The 23,511-nt window shown below is 47.4% G+C and overlaps 1 protein-coding gene across 7 annotated transcripts in view; it reads left to right on the top strand.

The window, feature by feature from the left end:
- Positions 1-23,511, top strand: part of SLC28A1 (solute carrier family 28 member 1) — a 77,260-nt gene that overhangs the window by 5,612 nt on the left and 48,137 nt on the right. For all 7 annotated transcript variants that reach the window (XM_086364445.1, XM_086364442.1, XM_086364444.1 and 4 more), the window contains 5 exons: positions 153-247; positions 5,429-5,612; positions 13,209-13,350; positions 13,971-14,084; positions 15,150-15,227. In XM_086364445.1, coding sequence (XP_086220571.1) covers positions 153-247; positions 5,429-5,612; positions 13,209-13,350; positions 13,971-14,084; positions 15,150-15,227 — 613 coding nt within the window. The remainder of the gene's footprint in view (positions 1-152; positions 248-5,428; positions 5,613-13,208; positions 13,351-13,970; positions 14,085-15,149; positions 15,228-23,511) is intronic.

Here is a 23,511-nt window from a genome sequence, read left to right as displayed (position 1 = left end):
TTCCCTGTGGGCTGGGGTTGACCTTTGGCCCTGTGGGATGTCAAAGCCAGTGTTGCCATTTTACTGGGGATGAAGCTGAGTGGCTTCTGCCTGGAAGTGTTGAGGATTCTGGTAGGGGAGCCTCTCTTAGACCCTTTTGGTCTTCTCCGCAGGAGAAGGAGGCTGCAACCAGCCCTGAGAGTGAGACACTTCTGCAGGGAACACGCACAGCTGTTCCGATGGATCTGCATAGGCCTGCTCTGTACTGGTGAGCTCTGGGCCCAGTCCCTTCCAAGGAGACAGTCACTGCTGCCTAGCCCCCTGCCCCCACCACCCAGGTTTCAGCCACCTCCAACCCAGCTATCCATGTCTCAGGGCAGGGTCATTCACCTACCCAACAACTTGACAAAGGTTTTGAGCACCGACTCAGAGCCAGCTTTTGTTCCAGAAGCTGGGATATAGGAATTAAGCCAGACCAAATCTTATTCTCAAGGTAACTCTCTGATCAGTTAGGGAGTGGGGAACATATATTTTCACATAATTCAGAGGGCCATCTGGGAGCACCAGGGAAGGATCGTGGGGGTGGTTGGGGGGTCTTCCAGGAGGAGGTAACATTCTGGTCTCACAGAGTGAACAGCAATTAGCCAGGTAAAAGGGGAAGGAAAAGGAGTGAGGAGATAGAGGGACACATGAGCAAAGGTGGAAACCTGCAGCATGTGGGCAGGCAGCTGATAAAGAGTCTAGTGGCTGGAGGATAAATTTCTAGACCAGGAGTGTCAGAGGAGGAGGCTGGAGAGATGAGAAGGGGCCAGGTACTGGGAAGGGGGGTTGGAGAGACTTGGATTTTACTCCCAAGGCCAGAGGGAGCCATCGAAGGATTTAAACAGGGAAGTGGCAAGCTTGGATTCACATTGTGGAAACCCAGAGGAGGCAGGCAAGAAAGAAGGGGAAAGGAGACAACTGAGAGCCACTATACACATGGGAGAAGATGAAGGGGTGGAGGATGGAGGGGGTGGATCTGAGAAATCCTCAGGAAGCCACACCAGTCAGACCTGGGATCTGATCTCCGTGCGGGACGAAGGGGGTCCTGGAATCCAGGAGTTCTGCTTGGGCCATGGGGTGGGCGATGCTGCTCACCAGAGCCAGGGACCACAGGGGGAGGAGGGGGTCTCTGCTGGAAGGGCAATGGCAAGTTGTTTTGGACAATGTGTGGAAGGAACTGCTGCCAGACCCTCCAGGAGGAGAAGAGGCTTCCCAGCGGTGCTTGGAGAATGAATTGAGAGGTGGCTCATGGATGGAAACGTGGAGACTGGTCACACAGAAGGAGGTAGAGAGGACGAGGGGCCCTGAGACAGCCTGAGAAGGCGTGCAGGTGGGGGCAGCAAGCACGGGACCAGGAGCAGAGGGTTGCTAGAGGGAGGGAAAGATGGCCAGCACCTCTGCAGTGAGGAGACCAGTAGGACAAGGACGGAGCAGTGCCTGTGGACTTTAGGGACAAGGAGATGATGGTGACTTAGGGCGGAGGCGCAGTAGCTGGATTGGAGAACAGGAGGAGAGGTAATGTAGACAGTAAGTCTATACAGCTCTTCTGAGAAATTTTTTTATGAGAACTGGGTGGGAATACGCATTTATTTATTTATTCATTTTTGGCTGTGATAGATTTTCATTGCTGCGCATAGGCTTTTTCTAGTTGCAGTGAGTGGGGGCTACTCTTCATTGCTGTGCGGGAGCTTCTCATTGAGGTGCCTTCTCTTCTTGTGAAGCACAGGCTTGAGGTGTGTGGGCTTCAGTAGTTGTGGCCCAAGGGCTCATTAGTTCTGGCTCAGCTGCCCTAGAGCGAAGGTTCTGTAGTTTCCATGCACAGGATTAGTTGCTCCGCGGCATGTGGAATATTCCCAGATCATTGGCAGGCAGATTCTTGTCCACTGTGCCACCAGGGAAATCCTGGACAGGAATATTAACAGAAGGGTTGGCGGTTTCAAGGAAGAGGGTGTGTTTGTGAAGGGAGACACTTTGACCGGCTTTCTGAACTGAGGCAGGGAGTTTGGGGGAAGAAGGGCAGAAGCGAGGTGGCAGAGGTGACCAGTGGAGCAAGGTTCCCTGGGCACAGGGAAGCAGGTTTCGGGGCCCAGGCAAGGGCACGTCTTCACGGCTGCAGGCTTGCCTCAGCGTGGAAGATGGAAAATAAAAGGGGGAGGTGGTGTGGTTGCCCAGACCTTCGTGGGGGCTCCATAGGGGAGAAGACAGGGAGACATGACAGCAGTGGCCCCAGTCTTTGTAATTAAGTCAAAGTGGGGCCCCTGCTGAGATGGGGCTGGTTCGTGGCCCTGGCAGCTTCCTCCTATGGGTGTCGGATGCGGTGAAGGCTTCCTGTGGCAGAAGCTGAGCAGGGCTTTCTGGTTGCCCTTGTGTCCACCTTCACTCAGACTCGGATTTGCTTCTCGAAGAAATGGCTGAATTCCATCTAACAGGTCGTGGAAATGACCCTCCCCGTCCTACTTCCCCTTCTGTCTTGGCTGTCAGGAAGGAGCTCCCTTCCTTTCTCCGTGTTTGGGTGATTTTGGTTTCCTCCAGCTCTCTGCTGTCTTTATTGTATCATGTCTTCTATGATAAGGCTCATCACGGACTTTCTGAAGCAGGCGCAGTACAAGCTCATGTTCTCAGCACTTGCTTTGGTTCTGAGCAGTGGCCTCCTCGCCTCAGGCGGGCTTTCTCCACAGATGCCAAGATAACATTGGCGGCTGACTGACGTGGAGGGCTTGCCCGTATTTCTGTAGGTCTATGATGGGCATACCTCAGGTCATGTGCTCCTCCCTGGGTCCTCCTCCCATCAAGAAGGTCAGGCTTTGCGGGACCACATGGGCTAAGAGTGTGTAGGGGCGCCCAAAAGGAACAAAGTCCTATCACCAGAGATTACAGGGATCTTAGAAGGATGAAAATACTTCTTAAGACACTTTTCTGCCCTGTCCTGCCTGGAGGACCTGTCTACACAGCCCCATCTCCTACATGCTGTGCCAGTCCCTGCTGGCCACAGACAGACCTGGATTGGTATCCCAGCCTGATTTCCTCCCTGCGTGAATCAGTTTGCTTCTCATCTCTGGACGGGGATCACATAGTACCGACCCGGGGCTTGGTTGTGAGGAGTAATCCTGGCAGTGGCATAGAGTGCCTAGCTTGGCGCCTCTCTCCCGCCAGCTCCCCCTCCTCTGACCTCCCACAGCCCTGCGCCTGCCTCCCTCCCCTGCCCTGCAGAGCCTCACCTGTGTGTTTCTAACTGACACCCATACAGGTATCCCTGTCTTTCTGTGTGAGAGAAAGGTAACTTCATTTTCCATAACTCAACTTGTTTTCTATTTCAATTTCCTTGTTCCAAGTGAGGGGAGGAACTGAATTATCTGTCAGTTTGAAACATCCTTTATCCCTTTCCGAAGGAGTCCCCATTGGGTACTTGGGTGTGTGCTGAGTTGCTCAGTTGTGTCCAACTCTTTGCAACTCCATGGACCGCAGCCTGCCAGGCTCCTCTGTCCATGGGATTCTCCAGGCAAGAATGCTGGAGTGGGTTGCCATTTCCTCCTCCAGGGGATCTTCCTGACCCAGGGATCGAACCCATGTCTCCTGCGTCTCCTGCATTGGCAGGCAGATTCTTTACCACAGGGCCATCTGGGGGTGCTTATCTACTATCAATTTTCAAGTATCCACTAGCCTGTCCATTTCCCCAACTGGTCCTCCGTTCTCTGCCGCTGCACGTAGCCATGGAGACCCTCCCAGGAAGTGGGCCTTCCTCTCTGAGCCTCTCATAGAGATGACTTCTGTGCCCGCTTCCATGCCTGCTGAGGTGTGCATACCCTCAGAAGCCTTCTCTGGCTCTGCTCATCCACACCCCCATGGCATTCTTCTCTGTGAAATGTTGCTGCCTCCCTGGGGCAGGGCTCTTTTACTCGCAATGCCACACACACACCCAGGCCTTTGCTACCTCCCCAGGCTCAGAGCCCATTTCTCTGGGACCCAGCGATATCCTCTAACTAGTCTGGCAGCAGAGTATGTAGGGATGACACTCAAAATTTTTTATCTGCTGGAAAGCCTATAAGTCTTTTCCGTTCTTCAAGGGCCCTGATTCTGTTTTTTTAATCACTAGGTCTTTATTTTATTTTTATTAATTAATTTTTTTCATATTTAAGTTAACTTTATTATTTTTTTATTAATTAATTTTGATTACAATATAGCTGCTTCACAATGTTGCTACGCTTCTTGTGCATGAGTGCTATGTTGCTTCAGTTGTGTCCGATTCTTTGTGATGCTACGGACTGTGTAGCCTGCCAGGCTCCTCTGTCCATGGGGTTCCCCAGGCAAGAATACTGTAGTGGGTTGCCATGCCCTTTGACCCAGGGATCAAACCCACATCTCCTACAGCTCCTGCATTGCAAGCAGATTACTTACTGCTGAGCCACCGGGGAAGCCCCGCTATGCTTCTACTGCATAGCAAAATGCATCATCCAAAACTGTACCTATATTCCCTCCCCTTTGAATTTCCCTCCCATTCAGGTCACCAGTGCGTTCAGTAGCGTTTCCTGTGCCGTACAGTATGTTCCCACTGGTTGTCTATTTTATACACATTATCAGTACTGCATATGTGTCAACCCCAGTCTCCCAATTCCTTCCCACCTCTTTCCCCTCAAGGGCCCTGGCTCTTGAAATCCATAAGCCAGGGGAAGATATTTCTCCTCTGCTCTCCACTATCATATTCCTTTCTTGAAGTAGAGCACAGATGGGCCTAGCTGCTCAAATGGGGAGAAGGGCAAAGGGGGAAAAGGAAATTCCAGGAAGAAAAATGATCATTGATTAATATTTAGAACGGGATCCTGGCACATAGAATTCAGTGCCTTTCTGGAGTAGCTGACTTAGCTGTCTCTGTCCTCCTCGGAACCTACCAAGGCTCTAGAATATGGTAGGCGTTCCACTGATTCTCGGAGATTCATGCTGTCTTGCGTGTGTGCGTGAGCGCGCATGCTGTCGCCCACTCGTAGCCAACTCTTTGTGACCGTAGCCCACCAGGATCCTCTGTCCATGTGATTATCCCAGCAAGAATACTGGAGTGGGTTGCCATTTCCTACTCCAGGGGATCTTCCTGACCCAGGGATCAAACCCAAGTCTACTGCATCTCCTGCACTGGCTGGTAGAATTCTTTACCACAGAGCCACCTGGGAAGCCTCATGCTATCTTACCTTCTCCTTAAACTCCTCCCTCACATTTGGTCAGCACTTTAGAGTCTGCAAAGCCTTTTCACACACATTCTAAGCCGAAACAATTGTGCTCATTACCAGAGAACGAACTAAGGCTCTGGGAGCTCTGGCTGGAGTAGGTGGAGCTGGGGCTAGGGCAGCAGGGTCCCGTAGAGGCCAGTGTCATTATCCACAATCCCTTCTCTGTTTCATCCTCCACCTACTCCCAGCATACACTGCCTTCCTGCTGGCTGCCTGCATCCTGAATTTCCAGAGGGCCCTGGCACTGTTCGTCCTCACCTGTGTGGTCCTCGTCTTCCTGGCCCACAGCCTGCTCAAGAGGCTGCTGGGGCCAAAGCTGCTGAGGTGTGTCAAACCTCTAGGGCATCCCTGCCTGAAACTCTGGTTTAAGAGGTAAGTGAGTCCCCAGTGGGTATGGGGGTGGGAAGGCACATGGGCGGAGGGCCTCTGAGTCAGCTCCTGTGTCACGGCCAGGGCTGGGTGAGGAGGACTTCAGTCTTTGTCCCAACTGAGGCTCCTGGGTTGTGGGGAGCCCACACACTTGCTTTTGCTTGCCTCTTGGGAGCCCTGGGGCAGGTCTTGCTGGGTAGCTTCAGAGGCAGCTTTGTGGTGTCTTTGTGGTATTTTGCCACTTCCCATCTGATTCTCTGCTCCAGTTACAGTAGGTGGCTCTCACACCTGAGGACAGGAGTCAACAGTTTCCTAAATTCAGAGATCCCAGCCCATTCAAGCTGGGAGGGCCCATATCAGTGCTATGATCAGATCACCCAGAGCCTTAGTGAGACATCCAGCTGCTGGAGACCACCCCTGGCGTCTGATTCAGCAATCTGAATTGGAGTCCAGAAGTCAATATATTTTTTTCAACTTTATATATTATATTGGAGTATAGTTGATTAACAATGTTGTGATAGTTTCGAGTGTACAGCAAAGTGATTCAGTTTTATACAAGTGAAAGTGAAAGTGGTAGTCACTCAGTGGTGTCTGACTCTTGGCAACTCCATGGACTGTAGCCCGCCAGGCAAGAATACTGGAGTGGGCTGCCATTTCCTTCTCCAGGGGATCTTCCCAACCTAGGGATCGAACCCAGGTCTCCTGTATTGCAGGCAAATGCTTTACCATTTCAATATGTATCTGTTCTTTTTCAAATTCTTGTCCTATTAGTTAATATTTTTAGTTAGCCACAAGTGGATTCTGATGCAGCCAGCCACTTTCCTGAGCAACAGTTTGAGATCCTTTTGTTCTTTGTTTTGTTTTAAATATTTATGTAGGCCGTGCCCGGTCTTAGTTATGACATGTGGGCCCTAGTTCCTTGATCAGGAACTGAACCTGGGGCCCTTGCATTGGGAGAAAGGAGCTTTAGTCACTGGACCGCCAGGGCAAGCCCTTGGGTTACCGAAAGGTGTGGGGTCTGGCTGCTCGCTGCCCCAAAGCCGGTAAACAGGCCAGGTTGGTGGAAAGGAAAGTTTGCTTTATTTCAAATGCCAGCAACTTGAGGGCAGGACAAGGTGTTCAGGGACATCTGTCCAAAGGCTGACTTCCCCCCGTGACAAGCAGTGGGTGAGAGCTTTTATAGGCCGAGGGAGGGGGCTACATGCTGAAACAGCACAGTCATCTTGGACAGTCATCTTCAGATTGGTCATTGGTGGTCTGACCAGCGTCATCTTGTTTTAGGTATAGTTAATATTCAGTTCCAGGGTCGGTTTGCTTCCATCTGAGGCCAGTTCTCGGAACTGTGGCAGCTTGTCATAGTCTCGTCATCATGTAGTTAACTTCTTCCACCTGATGGGGGCGTAGTTTCAGTATCTGTAAGATACAGTTCACAGGAGATGGTTCAGAATACTATCTGAAGAATAGCTCCTTGAGAAGGAGCTAAAGGTCCTTGACTCTGCTTCATGACTACATTATTGTTATTTGGTCTCCTTTGACTGTTTTCCTTTGTTTCTGCATTTCTCATTTCTCTGATTATTCTTTGACTAAAGTTTTACATAGACAAAAGGCAGGCAAAGGACCTGGGGGTCGGGGATTAAGGGCCATAGGGTCCCACTCTGTCTCACCAGGATCCCCTGGTTTTTAAACTGGGTTCCTTAGAGCTCTGGAAACTGGAGGTGCCAGAGGGCAGGTGAGGGAGATTGGAGAGGGGAACATCAGACACCCCTCCTCCCAATTTCCATTTCCACCAGGCAACTATTTTATAAACAGGCTTGCATAAAACATTTTAGCTGGGGAAAAAAATGTTTCTATGGTTTAAAAGAGGTACTCTTTTTGTTGATGAAGAAAACTGATGCCCAAAGATACCCAGTGACTAAGCCAGGCAGGTGCGAAGCACAAGGGTGTTTCCCAAAGTAAGATCTACATGCCACAGCAAAATGCTTTAAGCAGCCTGTACACAAATGTTTCATTTTCTTTATAAATAGATTTGTTTTTACATTTGCCTTCTGTTTATTAAACAGATTTATAAGAGGATTTATTTTTATAGTCATCTTCTGTTTATGACAAATCACTGATACTGGTTTTCCACTTGAGGTATTGTTATCAAGTTTCCTTTTAAAAAAAAACATGCAGATAAGGGAGTTCCCTGGTGGTTAGGATCTGATGCTTTTTTTGTAATGGCTGTGGGCTCAATCTCTGGTCAGGGAACTAAGATCCTACAAGCCATACAGCATAGCCAAAAAAAAAAAAAAAGCAATCACAAGATACCATTTCCCATCTATTAGGATGGCTATAATGAAATAAGACAGATTATAGCAAGTGATGGCAAAGATGTGGAGAAATTTGAAACCCTCATATACTCCTGATAGAAATATAATATGATATGATGCAACTGCAATAGAAAACAATTAGTCAGTTCCTCAAAATATTATCCATAGAGTTGCCATACCCAGCAATTCTACTTCTAGGTTATATCTGAGAGAAATTAAAACATATACCCAGACTTCCCTGGTGGTACAGTGGATAAGAAATTCAAAATTTGATGAAAATTATAAACCCAAGCATCAAGAAACTCTACAAACCAACAGCACAAGAAACAAGAAAACCACACTAAAGCACATCATAATCAAATTGCTTAAAAACATCAATAAAGAGAAAAATCTTAAAAACAGCTAGAGGAAAAAAAACATATGTTCAGAGGAACAAGATATGGATGATGCCAGATTTCTTCTCAAAAACAATACAAATGAGAAAACAGTGAAACTGTAAAAAACAGAAATGAAAACAAAAGTATGTCAATCAGAATTCTTCACCAGTGAAATATCCTTCAAGAAACGAGAAGTAGGACTTTGACAGATATACAAAAGCTGAAATAATCAGACATTAAAAACCAGAGATGCACTACAAGAAATGTTAAAGGACAGTCTTCAAATAGAAGGAAAATGATGCCAGATGAAAAGTTAGATCTAGACGAGGGAATCAAGAGTGTTGGAAGGGTAACTATGTAGGTGGATAAAATGACTTATTTTTCTTACTATTTAAATCTCTCTAAAATCAACTTATAAAGCAAGAATAGAACAATGTATGGTGGAGTTTATATTATATGTAGAAGTAAACAACTGTCGGAGAAGGCAATGGCACCCCACTCCAGTACTCTTGCCTGGAAAATCCCATGGATGGAGGGGCCTGGTGGGCTGCAGTCCATGGGGTCGCTAGGAGTTGGACACGACTGAGCGACTTCACTTTATTTTTTCACTTTCATGCATTGGAGAAGGAAATGGCAACCCACTCCAGTGTTCTTGCCTGGAGAATCCCAGGGACGGGGGAGCCTGGTGGGCTGCCGTCTGTGGGGTCGCACGGAGTCGAACACGACTGAAGCGACTTAGCAGCAGCAGCAGCAAACAACCGTAGCACAAAGGCTAGGAGAAAAGAAATGAAATTAGACTTCTGTAAGATTTTTATACTGCATTTAAAGTGATACAATAACACTTCAAAGTAGATTGTGATAAACTAAAGATATATACTATAAATGCTAAAGCTCCCACTAAAATAACACAACAAAGAATTATAGCTAACAGGTAAAAAAAGAGATAAAGAATAATTTTTAAACAGTTAATCTGAAAGAAGATAGAGCAATAGGAAAAGAGGAACAAAGAACAAAGATGGGACAAATAGAAAGTAAATAGCAAGATGGTAGATCTAACCCTTTCCCATACCAATACTCACATTAAAGGTGCAGACCAATAACCCTCACGAGCAAAGATGTAAAAATTATTTTAAAAATTTTAGAAAACCAAATACAATAATACACAAAAGGATAATATGTCACTAACAAGAAGGATTTATCCCAAAGGGATAATATGTCATTAACAAGAAGGATTTATCCCAGGAGTCCAAAGTTGGGTTCAATGTCATTGTATTAACAGACTATAAGAAGAAAAACAATATGATGATGCCTATAGATAAGAGAAAGCATTTGACAAAATTCAATATCCATTTCTGAAAAACAATTCTGAGCCAACTAGGAATAGAAGGGAACTTCCTCAATCTGATAAAGACCACCTACCAAAAATCTATGGTTAATCTCATACTTAATTGTGAAAGACTGAGTACTTATCCACTGAAATCAAGAACAATATAGGAATGTTCACTCTCACCATCTTATCTTTCTTTCTTTTTTTTTTTTTAATTTAGCTGTGCTGGGTCTTAGTTTTGGCACATGGAATCTTTAGTTGCAGTATGAGAGATTTAGTTCCCCAACCAGGGATTGAATCCTGGGCCCCTGCAGTGGGAGCATGAAGTCTTAGCCACTGGACCACCAGGGAAACCCCTATTCTCACTAATTTTTTTGAACATTGTACTGGAGTTTCTAGCTTGTGCAATTGGGTAAGAAAAAGAAATAAAAGGCATGGAGATTAGAAAGGAAGTAAAGAAGGTTTTTTTCACAGACAAGATTATCTACACAGAAAATCCTATGTGCTTATGTGCTAAGTCACTTCAGTTGTGTCTCACTCTTTGCGAGCCCATGGACTGTAGCCCACAAGGCTCCTCTGTCCATGAGATTCTCCAGGCAAGAATCCTGGAGTGGGTTGCCATGCCCTCCTCCAGGGGATCTTTGCAACCCAGGGATTGAACCCTCATCTCTTTTCTGGTATTGGCAGGCAGGTTCTTTACCACTAGCACCACCTGGGAAGCTTGAAAATTCTATGTTATCTACAAAAAGCTAGTATAACCATTAAGTGAGTTTAGCAGGATTGAAGGGTACAAGCTTAACATGCAAAATGCAATAATATTTCCATATACTAACAATAAACAATCATAAATTAAAATCATTAATATCATTTAGAATAGCATAAAACATATGAAATACTTAAGGATAAATCTGACAAAAGACCTCCAAATCTGTACATGGAAAACTAGGAAACAGTGCTGAGAGATATATGTAATAAAAAGACTTAAATAAACGGAGCAACGTATCAAGTTCATGGATTAAGTGAATCAATATTATTAATATATCAAGTCTCCTCAAGTTAATCTATAGATTCTAATAGTATCTCAATCAAAATTCTAGCAGACTTTTGGGGTAGAAATAATAAGATGATTCTAGAATTCATATGCAAATGCCAAGAGCCTAGAATAGCCTAGACAATTTTGAAAAAGATGAACAAAGCCGATGCATTTCACTAACTGTCCTTAAGACTTATTATAAAGATCCAGTAATTAAGACAATGTGTCATTGCCATCAAGACAAATAGATCAATGAACAGAACAAAGTACAGAAAAAGACCTACATATATAAAACCAGTTGATTTTTTTGACAAGAGTGCTAAGGCAATTCAGTGAAGAAATAATAATCAGCTTAACAAATTCTGCCAGAACAATGGGATATCCATATGTAGAAGAAAGAAGAGAAGAAGGAAGAGGAGGAGGAGAGAGAAACAAAAGGAACTCAATCCATGCCTCACATTATATTAAAAAATTAACTGAAAATAGATGATAAACCTAAATGTAAAGCCTGAAACTATATAACTACTATAAGAAAACATAGCAGAAAAGTCTTTGTGGCCTTCAGACTTAGAGAATGAACTTAGGATTGCCAGGGGGAAGAGATAGTTAGGGAGTTTGGGATGGACATGTATACATTGCTATATTTAAAATGGATAAAAATAAAATTAAAAAAAAATAAAATGGATAACCACCAATACAATATTGTAAAGTAATTAGCCTCCAATTAAAGTAAATAAGTTTATATTAAAAAAATAAAATGGATAACCAACAAAGAACTACTGTATAGCACAGAGAATTCTGCTCAATGTTACGTGTCAGCCTGGGTGGGAGGAGAGTCTGGGGGAGAATGGATGCGTGTATGTATATGTATGCATTGCTGAGTCGCTCCGCTATGCACCTGAAACTGTCATAACATTGTTAACCAGCTATATTCCTACATAAAGTAAAAAGTTTTTTTTTTTTAAAATGTTAAAAATAAGAAATATACAATTAAAACCTACAGCTGTAAGAATAAAAGAAAAAACCTCCCCCCCCCCAAATAAACCTCCAAACATGCATTTAAGTTTTTATAACACCAGTTAACCTCAAGGATAGCAGTAAGTAAAGAGGCATACAGGTGGCTCAGAGACAAGGCAGAAATTACGCCAATGGAACTGGCATAATAGGAGTTTGGAAAACACACCAGAAATAAACAGTGAACTCTGGGGTTAGCTCGTCTGAGTTCAGGTCCTGGATCCTTCTCTTACCGGTTGGTGACTATGCAAAGAACTAGTTAAGAGAACAGACTTGCTGCTGGAGTGCCTGGCTTGAATCTCAGCTTTGCTGCTTTCTAGACAGGTGGCCATGGGCGATTTAATTTTTACATCTCTAGGATGAGGACACAGAGAAGGCAATGGCACCCCACTCCAAGTACTCTTGCCTGGAAAATACCATGGGCTGAGGAGCCTCGTAGGCTGCAGTCCATGGGATCACAAAGAGTCAGATACAACTGAGCGACTTCCTTTTCACTTTTCACTTTCATGCATTGGAGAAGGAAATGGCAACCCACTCCAGTGTTCTTGCCTGGAGAATCCCAGGGACGGGAAGCCTGATGGGCTGCCGTCTATGGGGTCACACAGAGTCGAACACTACTGAAGTGACTTAGCAGCAGCAGCAGGATGAGGATAAGAGTGTCTTTCAGCACTCAGCATGGTTCCTGGCACATAGTAGGAGCTCAGTGAACTTCAGCTGTGATTAGTGGTACCCAGGGAGTTGAAGACTGGGTCAGGGTTAGACCCTGAACCTGGGCTCTTAAATTGTTAGGCTGCCTCCTGGACATTCAGGGCTTCCCTGGTGGCTCAGATGGTAAAGAATCCACCTGTAATGTGGGAGACCCAGGTTCTATCACTGGGTCGGGAAGATTCCCTGGAGAAGGGAATAGGTACCCAGTCCAATATTCTTGCCTGGAGAATCCCATGGACAGAGGAGCCTGGTGGGCTATAGTTCATAGGATTGCAAAGAGTTGGACATGACTGAGCTACTAATACAGGAAGACAGACATAACTGCTGGACAAGCAGATCCCAGCCCCCGGGAGGGAGACATGGCTGTAAAAGTCACTTTCGGTCATTGGTCTCAGGTACTCGGCTCTGTATCTCTGATTGACACCACCACTTCTGGGCTTTAGGGGAGCAGAGCCCATGGCCCGTGGTGCTGAGTTCCAGCCCACACAGACCCCACCTCACCCTGCAAAGCCAGAGGCTGGCTGGGCTGAGCATCACTGCAGCTATGAAGAATTCCTGCTGTGTGCTTGGCACCATGCTAAACTGGGTACCCACATCCTCTGATTTACTTCTCTCAGCAATCTTGAGAATTGCGGGTGGGAGGGGGTCTTTGGCTTCATTTACCCAATGAGGAAACGAGACTCAGAGAGGCTAGGTGGTCTGCCCGAGGTCACACAGCCCTCTCTCCCTTCTCCTCCACCAGCCCTGAGTACCCTTTCCTGGGGCCCTGGGTGCTATTGTGTGGGAGTGGGGAGATGCTGACAGTAATGACTCTCCGCCCCTCCCCTGCAGGGGTCTAGCCCTTGCTGCTTTCCTGGGCCTGGTTTTGTGGCTGGCTCTGGACACCTCTCAGCGGCCTGAGCAGCTGGTGTCCTTTGGCGGAATCTGCGTGTTCGTTGGCTTCCTCTTTGCTGTCTCGAAGCATCACCGCGCAGTGAGTGCTTAGTTGTCAGGCCAAGAGGAGGCTGCAGCCCCTTCTCTCTCCAGCGTCAGGTCCCCTCCCTGTTTCACAGTGGTTAACACCTCCCCCCAGACTCCAGAGCCACACCTGGGCAAAGGGATCACTGCTAAGAAGTCATTCAATGCCGAGAGGTTATCCAGCCGTTAGGTGTCCAGCTCCCTTCTGCTGGGGAGGAGGAAGTGCTTGGAGGGAGTGGGGTCAGAGTGGCTGGGAGCCCTGACTATGTGGGAGAGATGGGGAAGGCCCAGATCGACAAAGGTTATGCTGAGGCCAGGCTCTGAGGCCAGGGTTCCGCCCACCCAGCCGATGCCCTGGGACCAAGTGCCATGGCTCCCGGCTGGTCCTCGGTTAGATCTGGCCCTGCCCCTGCACTGCACAGGCCCATTGCTGCCTTGTGGCCTGTTCTGCACTCCATGGGGGATGTAACCATCAGCAACAGGCCCATAGCTCCGGCTGGGTCCAGGCCTCATCCTACAGGCTGACCGAAGCTCCCAGAGCCCCTCAGCAGTGCTGTGCCCTCTGCCCTCACCCACGTGCTCCCTGTAGACCTCCCCAGATACCGAGCTCACCTGGACCTTTCTCTTGGGTGGCAGGTGTCCTGGCGGGCTGTGTTCTGGGGTCTTGGACTGCAATTTGTACTCGGACTTGTCGTCATCAGAACAGAACCAGGGTTTATTGCATTTCAGTGGCTGGGCGACCAGATCCAGGTGTGTACATGGGGTGTAGCTGCCCGGGCGTCTTGGGGTGCCAGAGATGGAAGATAAGCCTCTGCACTGGAGGGAGGTGGCCTGGACTGTGACCAAGTGGTGGGTGTGTGTGGGGCCCCAGACCCCTGGGCAGTGGGAGGCTGGGCAGCACAGCCACTGCTTCCCTCAGGCCTGGTCCCACCTGCCCAAACAAGCAGTCCTTTCGGAGGGTGGCCTGATGTGGAAGAGAATCTCAAAACAGGAAGGTTCCTAGTATACCTGGGCCCAAGGCTTGTTGCCCTCGGTCCTCATCAGGGAAGGAACTTAACAATAGTTAAAAGTGCTTTAAAAATTGAAAGTGATTTAGTTCATATATGTGTTGTTGTTGTTCAGTCACTCAGTCATGTTCAACTCTTTGCAACCCATGGACTGCAGAACACCAGACTTCCTTGTCCTTCACTATATCCCAGAGTTTGCTCAAACTCAAATCCATTGAGTCCGTGATGCCTTCCAACCATCTCATCCTCTGGCGCCCCCTTCTCTTCCTTTCCTCATCTTTCCCAGCATTGGGGTCTTTTCCAATGAGTCAGCTCTTTGCATCAGGTGGCCAAAATACTGGTGTGTATGTGTGTTTAAAAATAATATTCAGTTTGTTGAAGTTACACTTTTTAAATTTCATTTATTTGATGAAATCACATAACACAAAATTTATCATTTTAACCTTGTTTTTTTCATTTTAACCATTTTTTAGTATCATTAAGTTCCTTCTCATCATTGGGCAGTCATGATTTACTTCTTAAAATATAAGTTATGGAGGACACAAGGTTGATCCTATACTCATCCTTCTCTCACTATCTCGAATTTCCATGCACTCTCTATAGGGAGGGCTTCGGGTGGGGCAGGGAGGACCCACACATCCAGGCTCTGCCCATGCCCTCCTTCTCTTCTCCTGGGCTGCTGGGAAGGCATGAGGAGCAGGTGAGGCCTCTCCAGGTCGCCCCAACCTGGTTCCCTTGCTGCTGCTTCCTCCTCCCACCCTTCTTGGCCTCACTCCCGGGTTTGGTTTTGTTTGTTTTCTCCTTTCAGATCTTCCTGAGCTACACTGAGTCCGGCTCCAGCTTCGTGTTTGGGGAGGCTCTGGTCAAAGATGTCTTTGCCTTTCAGGTCAGCTTGACTCTTGGCTCACAAAGCATTTAGCAGCCTTTGCCGGATGCCTCCAGCTAGTGGGGCGTCCAAGCCCGGCCCAGTGGAAGGGGAGGGCTCCTGCTGATGGAGCCCAGCTACTGGAAGCTAATGAGGCTTAAACCTTGGGGTCCTGGGAGGCGCCTGGCAATGTGCTCACATGGGAGTATGTTTTCAGTATATTTTTGGAAAACTTGCAAAAGTAAGATATATCTGTATTATTTTCCTAAAAAGTGAATCCCCCAATAGTAGAATTGCTGGGAGGCTGATGATGAGAAAAGTAGGTGGAGACATGTAGATGGCATCTGCTGTGACCTTAGCCCCTGACATACTACAGGGACGTATGATCCTCTCGCGTGCTCCTCCTTCAAGGCCCCTCCCTTCAAGCCACCTCTGCCAGGAAACCTGCCCTGATTAGTTGCAAACTCTAAGTCCTTCCTCTGGATTCCCCTAGACCTACAGTCCCTCCCTCCCTCCTTTCAGCAAATGTGTATTATGTGCCTTCTGCAGTGCAAAATATGTTTTTAAAAAATTTTTACTAGGGTATAGTTGCTTTACAGTATTATGTTAGTTTCCACTGTATAGCAAAGTGCATCAGCTATATGTATACACATATCCCCTCTTTTGTGTATTTCCTTCCCATTTAGGTCACAACAGAGCGCTAAGTAGAGTTCCCTGTGTTATACAGTATGTTCTCATTAGTTATCTATTTCATCCATAGTAGTGTATACGCGGCAATCCCAATCTCCCCAATCACCCCACCCCTCCTTTGCCTCCTTGGTATCCATACATTTGTTTGTTCTCTATGTCTCCATCTCTCTTTCTACCTTGCAAACAGTTTCATCTGTACCATTTTTCTAGATTCCATATATATGCATTAATATGTGATATTTGTTTTTCTCTTTCTGACTTACTACAGTGCAAAATATTATAGAGGAAATTGAAATAAAGACTCAAAGACTATTGTGTAATTGTAGAGCCCCAACCTTAATTTTTTTTAATTTAGTTTTGGTCATGCTGGGTCTTTTTTGCTGTGTGAGGCTTCAGTAGCTGCAGCATGTGGGTTCAGTAGTTGTGGCTCCCAGGCTCTAGAACTCAGGTTCAGTGGCCCTAGCACACCAACTTAGTTGTTCCATGGCATGTGGAATCTTCCCAAACCAGGGATCGAACCAGAAGCCTGTGCTGAGCATTCGATGGTGGGACTGCGTCACTGTTTCTGGGTGGAACTGTGGTTATATTTCTTCTTTGTCCAGTTGACTGCCCAGGCACCTATGTGTCTCTAGTAAGATCTCAAGTGTAGCTTCTCCACCTGCCTCACACCCAAATTGTCTCAGGACCCTGAGGCTGCTCCAGGTTTGAGTTTCACTTCCAAATGCCAGGTGGGGAGAGAGAGAGAGCCCTGGGCCCCGCTTCCCCACTAGCTGGCCCTAGTTTCTGCCCTGTTTCCATAGCAGCACAGATGGGAATTGGTGCCGCCCACTCCAGCATGTCCTGGACCACTGTCACCGTGGGGCTACCATGCAGGATCAGTTCCAGGGATTTTTGCTTTTTGCCATCACTCAGCCGTTGTTCCCAGAGCCTCCCCAATCCTGCTGGGGGTGTTGGGTCTCAGAAGCTTCCAGCCCAAGTCACAGACTTGGCATCGCCTTCTGAGCTGGTGTCAAGCCAGTTTGTGAGTCCAGACGCCTGCAGCCCGCCCCCAGCCCTGACTCAGGGTGAGGTCCTCTGGGAGCTTCGGTGTCTGTTGGCCCCAGCAGCTCTCTGGGAAACGTCCACTCCATCCAAGGGTTCTAGTAATGTCAGCCTTGGGAGGAAAGCAAGAGGGACCAGGTTCCCGTCCTCTCAGGACAAATTTGTCCATCACGTTTTTCTGAGATCACTACTTCTGTGCAGGGAGATGATCAGGGGGGCAGCCTCTGTCAGCCCCTCCAAAGGTCCCCTAACACCACCCTCCTAGGGCTGAGGCTGGGAGGGACAGCTCCCTTCACATCTACATCTCCAAGTAGGGGTCACTCAAGGTTTCAGGGAGGAGCAGTGAGGTCCTGCTCCGGGGTGACTTGTCACGTCCACCGGACAGAGAATGGCAGCTGGTGGCTTCTCACACTTTACAAGGCAAAATACAACACTGCAGTTGGATCTCCCCAGGCAGTCAGGTTCAAGTGTAACTGGCACAAAGGAAAGTGCCTGGGCAGTCCATTTAGGGAGAGAGTTTTAAAAATAAGGACAGTGAAAATGCCTCCTGAAGGAGGTGGTATTTGAATTGGAGCCTCAGGGCAGGAAAAATTTTGGACACACAGAGATAAGCGGGAAGAAGCAATGCCTGGGCAACGGCGTGGAGGTGAGAAAGTGCTGGGCCGTGTAAGGTAACAGGACATAATTCAGTTCAGTGGGTGTGTAAGCTATTTGAAGGAAAGGATGGATTAGGGGATAAACTGCAAGTGTGGTGGGGCCGTGTCTTTTTAAATTTTTATCTATTTGTCTATTGGTGCTGGGTCTTCACTGCCACAAGCAGGCTTTCTCTGCCGGAGAGTGAGAGCGTCTCTCTTGTTGCAGTGCACAAGCTTCTCATTGAGGTGGCTTCTCCGGTTGCAGAGCATGGGCTCTAGGCACACGGGCTTCAGCAGTTGCAGCATGTGGGCTCTGTAGTTGCGATGCACAGGATTAGTTGCTCTGCTGCGTGTAGAACCTTCCCAGGCTGGGGATCGAACCTGTGTCCCATGCATTGGCAGGCAGATTCTCATCCATTTTGCCACCAGGGAAGTCCTTTAAGAATCTCAAATGCCAGGCTGAGGCACCTGGATTTTGTCCCCCAGGAGATGAGGAGTTATTGAAGATTTTTGAGCATGGAAGGACTTGACTAGAGCTTTGGGATGGTTGTGATTTCAATAGTAGAGAGGAAGGGTTGTAGCTGGGATGCTTGGAATAGGGGACCAGCGAGGAGGCTGCCTCACAACCAAGTGACGACTCAGGGACCACCAGACTGCCACCGTCCAGAAGAGAGGTCACCGTGGGGAACAGAGGCGGGCGGGCCCGGGGGAGGATACAGCTGAGAGACCAGCTGTATGCAGCTCATCACTTAAGCTCCACATGCTGCAGCTGTGTTTGCTCTTGCATGCTTAGTCACTCAGTCATAGCCAACTCTTTGTAACCCCATGGACTGTAGCCCAGCAGGCTCCTCTGTCCATGGGGTTTTTCAGGCAAGAATACTGGAGTGGGTTGCCATTTCCTTCTCCAGGGGATCTTCCTGTCTCTTGCATCTCCTGCATTGTCTCTCAGATTCTTCACCAGTAGTGCCGCCTGTGCTCTCCATTTAGCTATTTGAGGACAAAGCCTGCTTCTTACCCTTGTTGTTCTGTCACTAAGTCTTGTCTGACTCTTTGCAACCCCATGGAGTGCAGCACACTAGGCTTCCCTGTCCTTCACTATCTCCTGGAGTTTGCTCAGACTCAAGTCCATTGAGTTTGGGGATGCCATCCAACCGTCTCATCCTCTGTTGCCCCCTTCTCCTGCCTTCCATCTTCCCCAGCATCAGGGTCTTCATCAATGAGTCAGTCCTTTGCCTTCAGCTGGCCGAAGTAGTGGAGCTTCAGCTTCAGCATCAGTCCCTCCAATGAACACTCAGGGTTGATTTCCTTTAAGACTGACTGGTTTGATCTCTGTGCTGCTCAAGAGACTCACAAGAGTCTTTCTCCAGCGCCACAATTCAAAAGCATCGATTCTTTGACTCTCAGGCTGGTTCTTATGCTAGTGTTGGTTAACTGACCTCAAGCCCTGAAAACACCCTGCCCAGTGCCTGGGACACTGCTTTTTGCTGAATGATGAGATGAATAAATGGTGATTCTTCTGTGCACGTGGGAAGTCTCTCTGCCTGCTAGGAATGACTGGCTCTGTGAGCCCTTGGCGAAGAGTTGGGCTCCCACACAGCCAGTCTTCCTCTGGCTGGGCCACCATTCCCATGATTGTGTGTTCCTGAGCAGCATGTCCTTTGGCCCAAGACCAGGGCTGAGCTCTTCTTTCCTCAAACCTCCCCAGCAGAGGCCAGAGCTTCCCAAATCCCTGGAACCAATAACTACACACAGGCTTTGCAGCAAGCTCCAGGGCCCCTAGAAATCCGAGATGTACCACTCTGACCTGAGATTCTGGTGGAACAGAGCAGAAAAGCTTAGGGAAAGGAAGTCATAAGAACAGCTACTAGTTATGGAGTGAGGACTACGTGTCAGGCACTCACTTAAAAACAGCTGGAGGAGAATCCCTTAGATTGCAAGGAGATCAAACCAGTCAACCCTAAAGGAAATCAACCCTGAATATTCTTTGGAAGTAATACTTTGGCCACTTGATGTGAAGAGCCGACTTATTGGAAAAGACCCTGATGCTGGGAAAGATTGAGGGCAGGAGGAGAAGGGGGCAACAGTGGATGAGATGGTTGGATGGCATCATCAACTCAATGGACATGAGTCTGAGCAAACTCCAAGAGATAGTGACAGACAGGGAAGCCCAGCATGCTGCAGTCCATGGGGTCGAAAAGAGTTGGACCTGACTTAGTGACTGAACAGCAACTTTGGCGGAAATAATATCATTATCCCTTTTTTACAGATGATGATACTGAGGTTCAGAGAGGTTTTTGCTTGTGCAAGTTCATAAAGCTAGTGAGTATTGGAATCAAGATTGGAACAGGTGTGATGCTCTTGCTTATTAGCTCCTGTGCTTTAATATCAGGGCCCTTTCCTTGGTAGACAGTGGAAATGAAGGGGCCCCACACCTTGGGTCTTTGTTTGGTTTAGAAGAAAACAGTATTTCTCAGGCCTATTTTGTTGCAAGTGGCAGAACTCACTTGAAATTTGCTTTAAATGGAGGAGAAAGGGAAGACTGTTTCTTGGCTCACTAACTGGAGCAAGATAGAGCTGGTGCCACCTGAAACCGGGGCCCCGGAGTGGCCAGGCTCACAGCCCTCAGCTTCCAATCTCTGCTCATCCCGGAGTGTCAGCTTCACTCTTTCATACCAGATCTCTTCCTGGCTCCCAGCAACACCAGATACTCATGCTTACAGCATGTCACCCAGAACTAGGCCAGTTCTTCTCTGCCTGCTCTAGTTAAAAAATTCCAGGGTAGGTTTCAGATTGATCTGCCTTGGGTCATGTGACTGTTTTGGGCCCAATCACTAAGGCCAGGGCATGGGAAACTGGAATTGGAAGGGCAGGAATCTCCTGTTCCCACCCAAAGCTGGGGAATCTGGTGCTCTGAGTGAGTGAAAGCCACCCTCCAAAACTCATAATTTGAAGGATTATTGCCTAGGACAAGCAGGGACTTATTAACTTCCTCCTTATAGAAACAAGGCAGATAGCTTCCTGTAGGACCTGCAGCAGTTCCATTTACAGGGTGCCCTTATATTCCAAGTTCGTGTCTCTTCTCTAGGATAGAAGGGTGTGGATGGCAGATACCATACCTGCCTGGGAAGAACAGCAAAGACACGGACCCTTTGATCTCTAGTCCCTCCCAGCTGTAAGGTGGGGCCGCATTTGGGAGTCTAGGCCATACTTCCTGAGTGGGATGCTCAGCTCCTGACTGTATCAGTTGTAAATAACAGAAATACAACTCAAATCGACTGATTAAACAAAGCAAAAACAAACAACAAAAAAGCAAGGTTAATTCTGATAATTGAGAAGTCCAGAGACTTCATGTCCCGTTGTATCCAAGTATTCAACATCACCTGGGATTTGCCTTGCTTATATCCTGGTTCTGTGTTCGTCTTTTCTTTTTTTTTAAATAGAAAATCTCTCTCTCTCTCTTTTTTTAATTATTCATTTATTTTTGAAACTGCGCTGGGTCTTTGTTGCTGTGCATGGGCTTTGTCTAGTTGCAGAGAGCAGGGACTACTCTTTGTTGAGGTTCACCGAATTAGAGAGGCACAGGCTATAGGCTCTCAGGCTTCAGTAGTTGCAACTCCTGCTCTGGAGCACAGGCTCAATAGTTGTGGGGCTTCCCTCATAGCTCAGTGGGTAAAGAGTCTGCCTGCAATGCAGGAGAGCTGGGTTCAATTCCTGGGTCGGGAAGATCCCCTGGAGAAGGAAATGGCAACCCACTCCAGTATTCTTGCCTGGAAAATTCCATGGACTGTGGAGCCTGGCAGGCTACAGTCCATGGGGTTGCAAGAAGTCAGACAAAGCAGAGCGAGTAAGCACAGCACAGCACAGGCTTAGTTGCTCTTGGGCATGTGGAATCTTTCTGTACTAGAAATCGAATCCATGTCCCCTGACTTGCAGGTGGGTTCTTAACCACTGGACTGCCAGAGAAGTCCCCAGGTTCTATGTTCTTAGCACTGGCTTTAGTTTTAGTCTTGGAGAAGCACTCTTGAGATTGCAGCAAAGAGATACCAGGCTTATATCCAACCAGCTTAGCAACCTTAGCAGAGAGAGAGCGAGCTTGTTTTCCATTAGCCCAGCAGGAAATCTAAGAGTGGGATCTTTTTAGGCTGGCTTGCAGGTGTATGCCATCCTTGAACTGTAGCCAGGGAAGATACCTGTCTGATGTGACAAACCTGGAAATGGGGCTGACAGTGGAGTCAGAGTGGTTTCCCAAAGGAAGGTAACTTTGTTGCCAAAAGAAGTGAGGGGGGAGGCCTTGGGTTATCAGAGCAGCAGCTGTCCTCCAGAGCCCCCACCCTAGTTCTCTCCCATTTAGCACTGAAGGTGTCATCTTTCCAGCCTGCTGCTGCATCCACCCCCTCCCCAGGGTTCAGTTCAGTTCAGCTCAGTCACTCAGTTGTGTCCGACTCTTTGCGACCCCACGAATCGCAGCACGCCAGGCCTCCCTGTCCATCACCAACTCCCAGAGTTTACCCATACTCATGTCCATCATGTCGGTGATGCCATCCAGCCATCTCATCCTCTGTCGTCCCCTTCTCCTCCTGCCCCCAATCCCTCCCAGCATCAGGGTCTTTTCCAGTGAGTCAAGTCCTTACATCAGGTGGCCAAAGTATTGGAGTTTCAGCTTCAGCATCAGACCTTCCAATGAATAAACAGGACTGATCTCCTTTAGGATGGACTGGTTGGATGTCCTTGGGACTCTCAAGAGTCTTCTCCAACACCACAGTTCAAAAACGTCAGTTCTTTGATGCTCATTTTTCTTCACAGTCCAACTCTCACATCCATACATGACCACAGGAAAAACCATAGCCTTGACTAGACGGACCTTTGTTGGCAAAGTAATGTCTCTGGTTTTAAATATGCTGTAAAAGTTGGTCATAACTTTCCTTCCAAAGAGCAAGAGTCTTTTAATTTCATGGCTGCAGTCACCATCTGCAGTGATTTTGGAGCCCAAAAAAATAAAGTTTGACACTGTTTCTACTGTTCCCCATCTATTTCCCATGAAGTGATGGGACCAGATGCCATGATCTTAGTTTTCTGAATGTTGAGCTGTAAGCCAACTTTTTCACTCTCCTCTTTCACTTTCATCAAGAGGCTTTTTAGTTCCTCTTCACTTTCTGCCATAAGGGTGGTATCATCTGCATGTCTGAGGTTATTGATATTTCTTCTAGCAATCTTGAATACAGCTTGTGCTTCTTCCAGCCCAGTGTTTCTCATGATGTACTCTGCATAGAAGTTAAATAAGCAGGGTGACAATATACAGCCTTGATGTACTCCTTTTCCTATTTGGAACCAGTCTGTTGTTCCATGTCCAGTTCTAACTGTTGATTCCTGACCTGCATGTAGGTTTCTCAAGAGGTAGGTCAGGTGGTCTGGTATTCCCATCTCTTTCAGAATTTTCCACAGTTTATTGTGATCCACACAGCCAAAGGCTTTGGCATAGTCAATAAAGCAGAAATAGATGTTTTTCTGGAACTCTCTTGCTTTTTCCATGATCCAGCGGATGTTGGCAATTTGATCTCTGGTTCCTCTGCCTTTTCTAAAACCAGCTTGAACATCTGGAAGTTCACGGTTCACGTATTGCTGAAGCCTGGCTTGGAGAATTTTGAGCATTACTTTACTAGCATGTGAGATGAGTGCAATTGTGTGGTAGTTTGAGCATTCTTTGGTATTGCCTTTCTTTGGGATTGGAATGAAGACTGACCTTTTCCAGTCCTGTGGCCACTGCTGAGTTTTCCAAATTTGCTGGCATATTGAGTGCAGCACTTTCACAGCATCATCTTTCAGGATTTGAAATAGCTCCACTGGAATTCCATCACCTCCACTAGCTTTGTTCGTAGTGATGCTTTCTAAGGCCCACTTGATTTCACATTCCAGGATGTCTGGCTCTAGGTCAGTGATCA

Source organism: Bos grunniens, chromosome 21, assembly GCF_055505025.1.
Source record: "Bos grunniens cultivar Pamir isolate PY7600 chromosome 21, Bosgru_T2T1.0, whole genome shotgun sequence".
Classification (NCBI taxonomy): domain Eukaryota; kingdom Metazoa; phylum Chordata; class Mammalia; order Artiodactyla; family Bovidae; genus Bos; species Bos grunniens.
The sequence above is the reverse complement of the archived record's forward strand: the minus strand, read 5'-3'. Positions and strand labels throughout refer to the sequence as shown.